The sequence below is a fragment of the Myodes glareolus genome, chromosome 5, assembly GCF_982192425.1.
Source record: "Myodes glareolus chromosome 5, mMyoGla1.1, whole genome shotgun sequence".
In the NCBI taxonomy this organism is placed as follows: Eukaryota; Metazoa; Chordata; class Mammalia; order Rodentia; family Cricetidae; genus Myodes; species Myodes glareolus.
Window position 1 is genome coordinate 50,377,715 of NC_142030.1, and position 14,158 is coordinate 50,391,872.

The following is a 14,158-nucleotide window of genomic DNA, read 5'->3' on the forward strand; positions in this document are numbered from 1 at the left end:
AAGTTGTGAACAAAATGGATACAGATCTTTCCCAGGGAGATGAGGCATGAGTCACACGCCTGCAACATATTGATGAGGCATTAGCGCTCCATCTTGCCCATCACTGTGGCTGCCCGTGATAGGTTTCATATACCAAGATGCATATGTCTGTCTTGTGAATGAGAGAGAGGGACGTAGCTCATGCAATTATAACAGGCAAAATCTCCAAGGGCCAGACTGCAACAGAAATCACAAAATGCCATAATCAGTTGCCACCTTTATTATGTATATGTTCGAGCCCCTTATACTGCCGATCACATTGTTATAATAACCTAAGGGAAGGAACCAGACTGAGGGAGGGGGAAACTGCTAGGAAACATTTCCCTTTGTGGATCTGAATAAACACAAGCTTATGTTCTTTGCTTTGTCTCATCTAATAGAGTTTATCCTGTCACGGTTTCTCGTTTTCTGTCGTTCAGTTGAGTCTCGGTTCTCAGTCCAAGTAAAAGCTGAACGGAATGACTTTACTTTTTCCAATTCATGAAAAGTGACGCCTAACTAAAGTCATGACTCTTACCCTTGTGCCTGCTTTGCACCCTCTCGCTCCTCGCCTTGGTGATGAGATCTCCCTCACCACTTTATCTTTTCTCCCTGTAGAAAACCTATAGAGATTTCCGATTGCAAGGCGTCCTGGATTCTACCTTAAACAGCAAGACCTATGAGACCATCCGAAACCGCCTCACTGTGGAGGAAGCTACAGCGTCAGTGAGCGAGGGTGGGGGCTTACAGGGCATCAGCATGAAGGACAGCGATGAAGAAGATGAAGAAGATGACTAGACCATTCTCCGATTCGAAGAGTCCCCTGGGGTGGAGTCCTGTAATCAATGCATGTCCTTAGTCTGTTAGTTAACTCCATTAGGGAATTTTCTGTCAACTACCATCCCCATGAGATGTTTACCAAGATACTTACCATTTTAGCTACGTGGTACCAAGATTAACAAATGACCACCTTCAGATCCATGGTTTCCTGGTTTCCATGTCTATATGTTTACAAGCAATATGGAACACCATTCTTAAACCCTGTCCATGGAGAGGATACATAGTTCAGCTGCTAGATGTGTCCCTGTTGTTAGCAGAACAAAATGCTTCACCCTGTACTACGTATGCACTGATGGGAAGTGGCCGTGGGAGCTATCATGCTGGGCATTTCCATGCCTCTGTTTCATGTATGTGGGTACCAGGTATTTAAGTGGGTATATGAATAAATTAATTTAAACACCTAGAACTGCTTGATTTGGGTTTCAGTTTTGTTCTTGCTTATGGGATGGAAAAAAAATGGCATGGTTCCAACAGCCAACTTAAGCTTTTCTCATCCCCTAAAACTGAAAGCAATGGACCCCTTGTGTCCTGGTTAACCCAGCTCTGCATTTATCCACGTAGTTTCCCCCACCAAAAAAAAAGTTACATATCAGTGGATTAATTATTTTAACTGTCATGGCAAGGGGGGCATCTGATCGGGACTTAGCATCAAGCAAAGTTCAGACCAACTGTCTTCTGTCCAAGTTTATCCTAGTAAATGTTACATTTTGCTTTTCTGTTTCAATAACTGTATATGTAAAAAAAAACACACAAAACAAAAAAAGCCTATTGAAATGACAACCCTAGACTATAAATGTATTTATAATAAGATATGGATATTTCCTCCAGTAGACTGTAACCATAACTTCAATTATTTTGTTCCACACTGTTTTTTATATCTGTCATGTACATTGCACTTTGGTCAGTAACTGAGCGACCCTGGGGTCCGCTGTAGACCTGTTTCTTTCTGTGGAAAATAGTGGATCCATCTTGCTTTTTGCCTTATATAAAAAGCCTACAGTTGTAAAGTGTGGGAGACTGTGGCTTCTCAATAAATAATTATTCAAATGTCCTAAGAATGTGTGTTGGAGCCCACCTTCTTCCGTCTCCTTTGAAAGCCCCACTGAAGCAGAGGAAGCAGGGAGAGGCCAGGGCAGAGGTGACTCTCGAGAGCGGTCTTGACACTGTTGGTGTGGGCTGCTGAGAGGCTGCCCAGAATTCCACTAATTCACACTCCACTAACTCGGGATCTGATGTTGGGCAGATTATGCTTGCATCATAGGATAAATAAGGGTTTGCTGAGCGAGCGAGTGGTGTAAACAAGAGGAATGTTTCTCCTGTACGGAGGGAAGGCCAACAAACTGTTTTTAAGCACCACTTTAACAGCAGTGTTTGCATTCAAACAAAGTGTGTGCCAATTATATATGATTCTTATATATTTGTTAAAGCATTTTTTTCAAGATTCTCTAAGACATGGAGTATTCTTCTCGCTCCCTGGCTCCTGTCAACTGTATAATCACCTGGGGAGGAAAGAAATTAAATGTGTCCCTTTGCTTGCTTCGTTTGTGTCTGTCACAAACTAGGTTAACCTCTCTATGGGGCTAAGATGTGGTGGGAATGCTTTTCAGAGGGCAGGGCAGAATGGTTGCCAGTTGTTCTCAGCGAAGCAGCTCTCCTGAGGGCATGCTCACTATTTACCTCCTCAGGTCTGCAGGAGCAAGTCCTTCCTGCTCTTGGTGGGTATGCAGGAACTCTATTGATCAACTCTTCCAAGCTCTGAGTCATCCATCAGTTGCCTTACTTAAGGCTCTGAGCAAGGATGGGGCAAGCCCTGCCGTGATCCTCACTACAGAAGAAGAAGTTAAGACCCAAAGGTATGGGAGCTAGGTGTGGTAGGTCACACATCTAATCCCAGCGACTGGGATTTAGAATTAGGAAGAACAGGAGTTCAAAGCCAGCCTAAACCACACACTGAGCTTAAGGTCCTTCTAGGCAGCATGAGACCCTGTCTCAGCATTCCCCCATCTACCTACCCCCACAAAAGCACAAAGGATTAGCTAATTTACCCAAAGATACACAGGTCAATCAGAATAGAAAGGCTATGATTTCAGACAATGTTTTTGTTAGACTCAGTGCTGCAAAACTACAGCATATATTTCATGCAAGAATTACAGACAATTTTCAAATGTGCCAAGTAAAGAGGAAGCATCCTAGCGTTTAAAACTTGGGCTGCAGGGGTAGTGTTCAGGGTCCCTGGGGCAGGGATGGTGTGAGCAGGTTGTATAACCAACGGGCATGAAGAGCGCCAGACTAGAAAAGACTACACCTCCACAGCCAAGGTCAAAAGAGAAGTAAGATTCCTTCCAAATAGAGCCCCTCGCCACCTAGCATGAGAACTCTGTTAATTAGTGTCCCCCAGCGTAGCAATGTGAGGAAAGTGGGCGGTGGGACAGAAAATGACACACGAGAAAGATCAGAGAGAAAGCTTTAGCCAAGTTCAACCCTCAAGTCACCCCTGCCAGAAGTACAAACCAAGGACCAGAGTTCCAGGACCTTGAGCTTTCTCTTTTTCCTTTAGAACAAACATACAGAAGACAAGAAATCCTAAAAGGCAGCTCTGTATTTTACCCCAGGATGAACTCATTCCCAACACACACACAAAGTCAGGAATAGAAAGCCGCTAACCATCCCTGACAAGCCCCTGGCCCATGAGCCTTGTCAACTTCTACTTCTCACTTGCCAAGAGCAACCACCATCCTCATTCCCAATGTGTAGAGAGACCTTCCTATTCTTTGTTTTTTATTATTGATTTTTGTTGAGCCCTACATCTTTCTCTGCTCCCCTCCCTGCCTCTTCCCTCCCCTGCTACCCTCTCCCAAAATCCCCATGCTCCCAATTTACTTAGGAGAACTTGTATTTTTCTACTACCCATGTAGATTAGATCTATGTAAGTCTCTCTTAGGGTCCTCATTGTTGTCTAGGTTCTCTAGGATTGTGATTTGTGGGCTAGTTTTCTTTGCTTAGACTTTCCTATTCTAACTGTCTACATAATCACGCTCACGGGACACGTCCACTCACGTGTAGTCATTCTATTGCTGAGATAAATGTGGTTCATTTCATGGCAGCTATGCGCCATACTGATCTATGAATATGCCACAACGGATGTATCCAGGTCACAATGTCATTTTCCATCTTGGGGGCTTATAAAGACTGCTGCTGTAACTCCCTTTTACATGTTCTCTGGTGCAGTTGTTGGGCCACAGAGCAAAGATATGCTTATTTTGGGGAGATGCTGCCAGCTTTTTGTGACATTCCAACCTCACCAACTGTGTGTCAACATCCCTATCCTTCTCCTTGGCAAAGCTAAGTATTACCGCTCTTCAAAGCTTTGACATTCTGTTAAGTGAGCTAGTGGTTTACAATGGCAATTCCGAGGTTACAAAAATGGAATTGATTTCCTGTGAGTACATGTATTGGTGATTTGGATAGCCTCTTTCAGGCAATGTACGTTTGATCCTTCCCTTTATGGGGAAGATGAAAATTCTAGAACTACTTGAAGGCTGTGGCGATAAAGGAGATGTCAAGGGGATAAGAAAAACAGCCCTTCGCTTAACAACGCATCCATGCATCGTGAGCACGCGCTGGTCATGCTCACTGCCAAAATCACCTCGGCCTGTTACCCCATTTCCTCTAACCTCAGCGGGGGAATCTTTTGAAAAGGCAAGAATCATCTGGGCCCTCTCCTAATTAAAGGCACCCAGTTGCTCCCAACCTTTCTCTTAGAGTGAATCTCAAACTCCTTAATGTAGCACGCAAGGCCATGTCCAGTGACTCTTGCCTACCTCTCCAGCTGCTCATGGTAGCCATGCTGCTCTCTGGAATGTTCCACATTTGCCACCTCTCGCTTCCACTCTGCACCTGGTTCTGCTCACCTGGGCTCCCGCCCAGTGCTGTTTCTTCCCATCTCTCAACTCTCAGCTCAATTGGACTTTCCCAAGGAAGTCTGCAAAGTCACCTACGTTGTGAATCCTCGCCCTCGGCTGCTCTCCCCTGGCGCGTCACAGCTGCTCCTGACTAGGTTCATTACATCCCCCCCCCAACGTATTTCTTAGCATCCTTCTCCACTTCAGGGAGATCCGCTTGTACCAGACTCCCCACTCTAGCCCCAGTGTCCTCCTAAGTAGAGACTATTGAACAAAGGAGGAAAGGATACAGGTGAGAGGAGAGGTCTTGGTTGCTCTTAGAATCCTTGGGTGATGTGAATCTTTGAAAGCCTCTCTTGAGTAGATGGTACAAGACTCAGAGGATGGAGAAGGAAAGTGAGGCTCACAGAATAACTTAACATGAAGAGCCCTTCGAGAGAACCAGATAGGGCACGGCACAGTGGAGGTAGTATAATAAGCCACTAGGCTGGGCTTCTACAAAGATCAGAAGTCCCCTGGGTTCCCAGAGCACATATTTAAGAAAATACCTGTTTACTTAAAGCATTAAGAAATAGGCTCTCAGCCCTAAGTGGGACATCATATTGCATCACCTCCTCCACAAGGCTCAAGGGACAAAAGCAGGAACAAAATGATTGCAAAAGCCAGAGGTGGACCGCTGTGAAGTGTTGTCTGCTGAACATGGCAGGGCTATTGCCCTATGACCTTATAACACCTAAGGCTGCAAGTTTAAGACTTACACAAGATCAGGCCAGTCAACACTTCAATGTGAACTGGGAAGGCCCTGCCCTTGATTGAGGAGCTTATGGCAGTCTATAACTGCTTAACGGGGGAGTCCATTTTCTTCAGTGGTTTGGTCCATGGTAGGTCTCCCACGCTCCAATAGATGGTCCTACATCCATGTACATATATAAGGCATTAAGTGAACTCCATGGGTTATAGAGGAAGCCTATAGAGAGGAGGAAGACGGAGGAGGAAACGAGAAGGGGGGCTAAAAACAGGATAAGGAAGAAAACATGGAATATAGGTTGGCAATGTCTTCCAGGGGAGAGTTAGAGGGGGAGAATGGAAAGACGGATATGGTCTAAACACATTATGTTCATATATGAAATTACCGAAAATGTATGGCTTTAAAAATACGCTCCTTGTTTTAGGGGCTCCTGCATCATGGAAAGAATTACCCAGGGTCTTGGGAGAGATTGTGTTGGGACAATGTGATTAAAGTATGAGAGGAAGATGTTTAGCATCCTATAGTTTGGATGTGTTGGTCTGCATAAGCAACAGATAACTAGTGTTTTGTTTTGTTTTGTTTTTTCACATTGACATTTATGAAGTAGAAGGCTGGGGAAAGTCTGTAAAGTTCTTGCCTTGTATTTACAAGGATCTGAAGTCCATTCCCAGCACCCATATTAGGGGAAAAAAAGTTAGGTGAGAGCTGGAGCTAGGTCAAACCCGAAGTTCACTTGGAGCTGTCTTAGTTAGGGCTTCTATTACTGCGATGAAACACCATGACCAAAGAGTAAGTTGGGGAGGAAAGGGTTTCTTGGGCTTGCACTTCGACATTGCTTTTCATCACTGAAGAAAGTCAGGACAGGAACTCAAATAGGTCAGGATCCTAGAGGCAGGAGCTGATGCAGAAGCCATACTTACTGGCTTGTTTCTTGGGGTTTTCACAGCCCAGTTTTCTTATAGGACCAGCAGCCTAGGGACGGCGTCACCCACCGTGGACTGGGACCTCCCCTGTTGATCGCTAAATGAGAAAATGCCTTACAACCGGATCTCATGGAGGCATTTCCTCAGCTGAGGCTCCTTCCTCTCTGATGACTCTAGCTTGGGTCAAGTTGACACACGAAACTACCAAGCACACCAGCCAACTCAGCCTACATCATGAGTTGAAGGCCGGTGAGACCCTACGTCAGAGAACAAGGCAGAGACTGGGGAGATTGTGCTTATAGCACTTGTCACACAAGAATGCACACTAAATGTCTCATCCCCATGATCAACTTAAATGTCAGGTGGGGAGTTCAGTGTTCTCAAGATGGACAGGGGACCTGAAGAGCAAGCTGGTGAGACAGACTAGCAGTACTGATGAGTTTCAGGGTCAACTGAAGACCTTGCCTCAACGAATAATATGGAGAGTGGTCCAGGAAGACTCCCAGCATCAGTTGTGGTCCTAAATACACTCACACACACATACATGTAAACCCACACATGTGAACATACATACCGTACATATACACACTTGAGACCCTTTCAAAAACACAATAACAAAAATGATATTATAATAAAATTTTTTTTAAAAATTAGGTGGATGGCACTGGAGAATACAACACTTGAAGCTGTCCTCTGGTCTACACATGCGTGTGCACACAGAAAGAAGGGGGGAGAGAGAGAGAGAGAGAGAGAGAGAGAGAGAGATCAAATAGAACAGAATTACACGAAGCAAAAAAAAAAATCAATCTTATCCCCACCAGCCTCTTTCCCTAAAGTAGCCATTGCTAACAGATGGTCAGATATTCTCCCAGATATGTCTACATTATAAACAAGTATATTAGATATATATTTGACACATATGACACGGATTTATATAAATGTTAATCATCCTAAATCTAGTTTGTGAAACACATTTTCCATTTGTCTTTATAGACGTGTCTGTATGTCTGCCTATATAGACAGTCCATATAAGTTTGCTACTGGGTGTACTGCATTTAAGGAGATTTTTTTCTGGTCAGAGAAGAGACAGGAGCCAAGTAAGGCAAAATGAAAATTTAGGATAAGATTATGATGGATCAAAACAAAGTGGAGGAAATGAGCCATCTGTGGGAGTGACCCAAGAAACTGTTTGAAAATGTGTGACTGAAGAATTTGTGAAATACCCCAGAGCCAATCACAGTCTAACTGCAGGATTGCAGTTGTCTGTTTATGTGTCTGTCTCCGCTAGACTGCCAACTACTTGAGGTCAGGGACTGTGTATGCTGGGCGGATGCATAGGATACAGTCGGCAATCAATACATGTTGGCTGAATTGAACGAGTGAACATCAGACCCAAGTATGATCATGACCATGAAAGAACGAATGTATTGTGATTTTATCTGGTATGTGATATGTATATATGTATGGTATGTGTTCATGTTGGTGAGTGAGGGCACATGTGTGTGGCCTACAGCAAGAGTGTGGAAGTCAGAGGACCATCTCTGATGTGGCTTCTTACCTTCTACCTTGTTTGAGACAGGGCATCTTTGTTGTTTGTTTACCACTGTGTGTGGCAGGGATTCTCCTGTCTCATCTTATCTTGCTGTAGGAGCACTGGAATGGAGGTGTGAGCCATGGAATTGAGGTAGGAATATTGGGATAGAGGTTGGAGCATTGGGATAGAGGTAGAAGCATTGGGATGGATGTAGAAACATTGGAATGGAGGTAGGAGCATTGGGATAGAGGTAGGAGCATTGGGGTGGAGGTAGGAGTGTTGGATGGAGGTCGGAACATTGGGATGGAGGTAGAAACATTGAGAAGGAGGTAGGAGCATTGGATGGAGATAGGAGCATTGGGATAAAGGTAGGAGCATTGGATGGAGGTGTGAGCTCTCGTGGCTGGCTTTCTGTGAGTTCTGGTGATTCAAGCTCAGGTTCTCATGTTTGCATAGCAAGCATTTTACTCACCGAGTCATCATCCCAGAGCACCATTCTCTCTCTCTCTCTCTCTCTCTCTCTCTCTCTCTCTCTCTCTCTCTCTCTCTCTCTCCTCTCTCCTCTCTCCTCTCTCTCTCTCTCTCTCCTTTGAGTATTAGAGTAGAAAGCAGAACACTATGTAAGTCACCACAAATGTGACCTGAATTTCCCAGGCAGGCATGAACAACCGTGCTGTCAAAGTTTGTGTTTCCACAAGAATTTTAGAAAGTCAACCGAACAACCAGAGTTGTATCATCACTGCTTAAGCAGAAAGTTTAATAAGTTAATTTACTTCAAATGTTAAGCTCCAAAGCAAGTGTGTTCTTTGTGGCCAGCTTCCACCAGACACATGATTAGCAAATCTGAAATTAAATCAAATTATGCACATTTTGCAATACTTGTTAAACAATTTTTTAAAATAAATATTCATCTTTTATTCAAGGTTGTTTTGCTTCTTCGTCTAAATACTAAAATTATCATTTGTTTTCCTTTTAACGAAATCATGCATTTCACCCATAGTTATGAATCTGCTTTTGTTGTAACTAAGGAAAACACAAGGAAAAGGGTGGCTGGGGCACCGTCTGCCAGCAGAGTTCTCTCCCCTAATGATAGTCCATTGAAGCTCAGAGGAAAACACCAAGCAACAAGCTAATCCCAGCCATCAGCTAGCAAAAGAATAAAACAATGACTACTACCCACGCAATACCAAGGAAACAGGACACAAAGGCACAATGCAGCAGAAGGGCTACAAAGCAAGTGTCTTAGCTCCTGAGAGTCGGTGGTGGCATGGCCAATCAATTGGAAACAAGATAACTTTGGCATGTTTGTCTCTGCCCAGTGAGAAGCTGGCTTTGCCTGCTAGGTGCTGAACATGATCACAAAGAGTAAACCACACTCAGAGCAGGAAAAATGGGACTGAAGACATTCACATTTCAGAAGCTTGGCTTGGGGTTGGAGAAATGTTTAAGAGAAAAAACAAAGGTAACAAAAGGATTCTAAGTACTCGTGATACAAAGTAAAGCCCAGTTTATGAGGAAGCTATGGCTGCATTTCAAATCCAAGTGTCGCTGTGTTATTGTGAATGAGACAGATGGACTATGCTCCTTACTGTCTCCTCAGACAAGTCTTGGAACCCAGCTTTGAACATCATAAATTCCTCTTTAGTATTTTTGATTAAATATTAATAGTTAACCTTGAATTAAAGCATGTTTTTTAAAAAACAAAAAGCAAGCAGCAAGATGATAGACTTAAAAGTTGCAAGGCAATTAAACACTTGAACCCTTCAGGCCCTTCATTAACAACTCCTGGTTTTGTGATATTGGGAGTAAATTTCTATGCTGTTTATGACAGGACAGGGAATTGACTAAAGGTCAGAGAGATAAAATGATCCTGAAGAAATGAGGGCCAACTCTTAACTCCCAAATACAGGAAATGGGTTTTTTCTTCGTCATTATCCAGTGAGACCATCTCTGTCTCATTTTTTTCTTCCCTATTAGTTTAATCAGTTCCTCTATATTTTCCTCATTGTATGGGTGTGGAAAAATTGTCTGTATTCTGTCAATCATGTTTTAAATAAACGCTGAATGGCCAGGCAGGAAGTATAGGTGGGTCAACCAGACAGGAAGTAGAGGCGGGGCAATGAGAACAGGAGTATTCTGGGAAGCAGGAAGCTCCCTCCGCAGTTCTGCCTGGATCACTGAAGAAGCAAGATGTGAGCTGCCCCACTGAGAAAGGTACCAAGCCATGTGGCTAACATAGATAAAAATAATGGGTTAATATAAGCTACAAGAGCTAATAAGTAGCCTGAGCTAATGGACCAGTTTTATAACTTATGGAGATCTCTGTGTGATTTTCTTTGGGGCTAAACAGCTGTGGGGAACTGGGCAGGACATAAACCCCAACAAGCCAGCCCTCATGTTACAGTTGTAAGACAAACTACTGTTCAGTTTTAAGAACTCTGAAGCCGGAGTGCACTTCTCCACTGTAAGGAAACACTCACACAGCGTCTACCCTCTGTCATCCCCAAACCTATGTGACAAGGCCACTCTGCACAGTCTCAAACTCTTTCAAAGAATACATTTTAAGTATTTTTTAGAAGGAGATGCCTGTCCCAGGGAGGATATTTCCCAAAGTGAAGTGAGGGCAGAAGCAGAAATCTAGCACCGACTCTTCACCAAGGTGTGTGGGTCTCTGAGAAGAAGAGGGACCTGGATCAAACCTTGTAAATACTGAAGTAGAGATGGAGGCTCTACAGGATGTAGAGCACAGGGTGACAAGCATCTAATAACAGGGTCATTAGAAGAAGGGTTAAATGCACAGGCTGTAGGAGCAGACTTGATGGGTCCGTTGATACAGTACCTTCCCTGAAAGCACAAAGACTGGAATTTGTTCCTAAGAACCCGGGAAAGCAAGCCAAGCTTTGCACATACACTCTTCACCTCAGCACAGGTTAATATGAGACAAGAGGACCCTGGTATTTTGCTGGCAAACCAGCTTGACCTAATCTGGAAGGATTTGCCCAGTGAAAGACACCATCTCAAAAAAAAAAAAAAAAAAAAGCAAGGTGGATATCACTTGGGAGTAAAACTCCTGGGTGGTCACAAGCTAGAATCATCAGAGGTGGGGAGCCTTAAATGAGAAAAATGCCCCCCTAAGATTAGGTTACAAGCAAGCCTGTAGGGCATTTTCTTAGTGATTGATGGGGGAGGACCCAGGCCATTGTGAGTGGAGACACTCCTGAGCTGGTGGTTCTGGGTTTTTTTTTTTTTACAAAAGAAAGAAGAAGGAAAAAAAGCAGGCTGAGCAAGCCAGTAAGCAGCACCACTTCATAGTCTCTGCACTAGCTCCTGCCTCCAGGTTCCTGCCCTATTTGAGTTCCTATTCTGGCTTTTATCAATGATAGACTACAGTGTGGAAGCGTAAGCCAAATAAACCCTTTTCTCCCCAATTTGCATTTTGGTTGTGGAGTTTCCTCACAGAAATAGAAACCTAACTAAGACAGGGAATAACTCTGGAGATTGTGCTATGAACTTTACATGCATGCACATGTGTGCTTGCACACATACATAAACCTACACACCCTGCAATAGAAAGAACACAGATTTGGTCCAGATTTCAGATAACCGGCAGGAATGTGACCTTATGAAAATTACCTCATGTTTAATTCCCGGTTTTATCATCTATCAGACAGAACAAATGAAAATCTTGCATGATATTTTATCTGTATTAGAGGTTCATAGGAGGGCTCAGTAGTTCATAGCTCTCTCTCTCTCTTTCTCTCTCTCTCTCTCTCTCTCTCTCTCTCTCTCTCTCACACACACACACACACACACACACACACACACACACACATAATTTTTAAAAAACACTCCCATAATATTCATGGTATTCTTGCACTATGGGCACATCTTCCCCAGCCAGTCATTACTGTACCTCACCGAGTTCACACCTAAGTAAGACTGTTGATTATTTTTCTCCTCCTGCAGGATGCCTAGAATCTTCCAACACTGAGTAGACCTGAAGAGTTCTGGTTAGTAACAGCTTGATTTCTCTACGTCCTGTGACTCAGATAGTTGGTATCTTCAGCAATAGGGTCTTACCCTCGAGTTCTAGAGGGTAACCAAGAGCAATGGCACAGCCTGTAATGTTTGGGGGGCATCTACGGACCTCAGTGACCAACACTGAAAAGAGATAAACCACACCAAGTGCTAGACATTCCATTTGGCATCTTAGGGTGCCTGGGGTTTGTATTGTTTCCCCTCCCCCCTACTATAGGGCAGCACTATTTAAACTTCTTTTATATGTGTATGTATTCAAGAAGCTTCTATGGTAAGAGGTGTCTTGTGACTTTTTCAAAGGTCTTGAGTATTAGCTATCCCTGGTGTGCTGCTACTCCCTCCACCAATCTGCCCCCCATTCCTCAGTCATTTAACCCATTCCTTTTTTCTCCTTTCCCCTTTCACACTGCCTTGGTTCTGTTCCTCTTCCCTTGAACCGTCTCCATGATCCCATGTGAGCTTTCCGAATTCTGTGGGTATTGCATTTAAACACACATCTCTAGAGCTGCAGAACTAGTACCTACATAAGAGACAGAACATTTTGCATTTCTCTCTCCAGGTTTGGGTTACCTCACTCATCCGTTTGCCTGAAAATCTACAATCTCTTTTTACTTTATAACTGAATAATATCCCACTATGCATATACCGTATTCTTATTATCCATTCACCATTGGATAGACATTTAGGCTGTTTCTACTTCCTGGCTATTATAAATAGAACAGCAATAGCAATGTATGAGTCAGTATCTCTGTAGTAGGATATAGAATCCTTGGGAATATGACCAGGAGTGATATAATCGTATCACCTGGTAGATCTATTTCTAGCTTCTTGAGGAACCTCCACAATGATTTCCATAGAGGCTGCACCAGTCTGCGCTTTCCCCAATAGCGAATGAGCATTCTCATTGTCCCATATCCAAGCCATCTTTTTTGTTGATAATTGTATTTATTTTATCATAGCCATTCTGACTGGAGTAACCAACCACTTTCTGAATGAATTTAAAACCAGCTCCATAAGATGAAACTCATGCCTGGTACAGTTAGCTGGACCAAAATTGGCAGCTGGCTAGGGCTGTGGGAGAATCAAATACTATCATTCTACTAAGTGGACAAAGTGTTATACTGCCCCCTGAGTTCTTGTCTTTATATCCACAGGGTAGAGCAGCACTCATCAGAGAAGCTTCCTTTTGTAGCTGATGGTGATGAAAACAGAGACACATAACTGGTAAACAGACAGAATAGGAGCCTGTGGTAGGCTCCATTCTAAATGGGACAACTGTGTCCCATCCTGCAGTAACTTGAATGAGAATCAGCCTATATATTGGAAGAGTTGGTCCTCGGTTTAGGGAACAGTTTGGAACAGATTAAAGAGGGGTGACATTGTTGGGAGAGGAATATCACTGGCAGCAAGCTTTGAGGTTTCAAAAGACTAGCACCATTCCCCAGTGCCATGTCTGCCTTCTGCAGGGGAAGCAAATGTGAGCTCCCAGCTGCTGCTCCAGCACTGTGCCTGCCTGCCTGCTGCCATGCTCCCTGCCATGACGGTATGAACTTGTAGTCCTCTGGAACTGAAAAAGCATCAAATAAACCCTTTTTTCTATAAGTTGCCTTGATCATCGTGGGGTTTTTTTTTTTTTGCATTCTTTCTACCAAGATTAAGGGGTCATAATCGAAGAATGGGTAGAAAGATAGTAGGAGCTAAAGGCAGGAGATGCCTGCAGTGAAACAGTATTTGCTGTACTTCACAGCACGGCACCCCCGTGAGCTCTTGAACTTCATGCACAGACCTGCACAAGCTCAAGCCTGCCCAAATCCCAGCATGGAGGGCACGGGGCAGTGGGTCCTGAAGTTCCACCTCTAGCTGGGATGTTGGCAAATGATGGCTTCTAGGGGGACAGAGAGTCGGTTTTCTTCAGAAATGTGACTCCTGAGTGGCTTCCCATAGCCCAGGAAATAGTCCTACACCCATGTGAAACACAGCAGTACTAAATGGAGTCAGTAAGTTTTTTAAAAAAGAAGAAGGAGAAGGAAGAGGAGAAGGAGGAGGAGAAGAAGGAGGAGAAGGAGGAGAAGGAGAAGGAGAAGGCGAAGGCAGAGACGGAGACGGAGACGGAGACGGAGACGGAGACGGAGACGGAGACGGAGACGGAGACGAA

The 14,158-nt window shown here is 43.9% G+C and overlaps 1 protein-coding gene across 13 annotated transcripts in view; it reads left to right on the forward strand.

Moving 5' to 3' along the window:
- The window catches only part of Cadps (calcium dependent secretion activator), a 433,680-nt gene extending 431,764 nt beyond the window's left edge, over positions 1–1,916 (forward strand). For all 13 annotated transcript variants that reach the window (XM_085687935.2, XM_085687936.2, XM_085687937.2 and 10 more), the window contains one exon: positions 637–1,916. In XM_085687935.2, coding sequence (XP_085544061.1) covers positions 637–816 — 180 coding nt within the window. In that variant the 3' untranslated portion in view covers positions 817–1,916. The remainder of the gene's footprint in view (positions 1–636) is intronic.
- Positions 1,917–14,158: the final 12,242 nt, after the last annotated feature.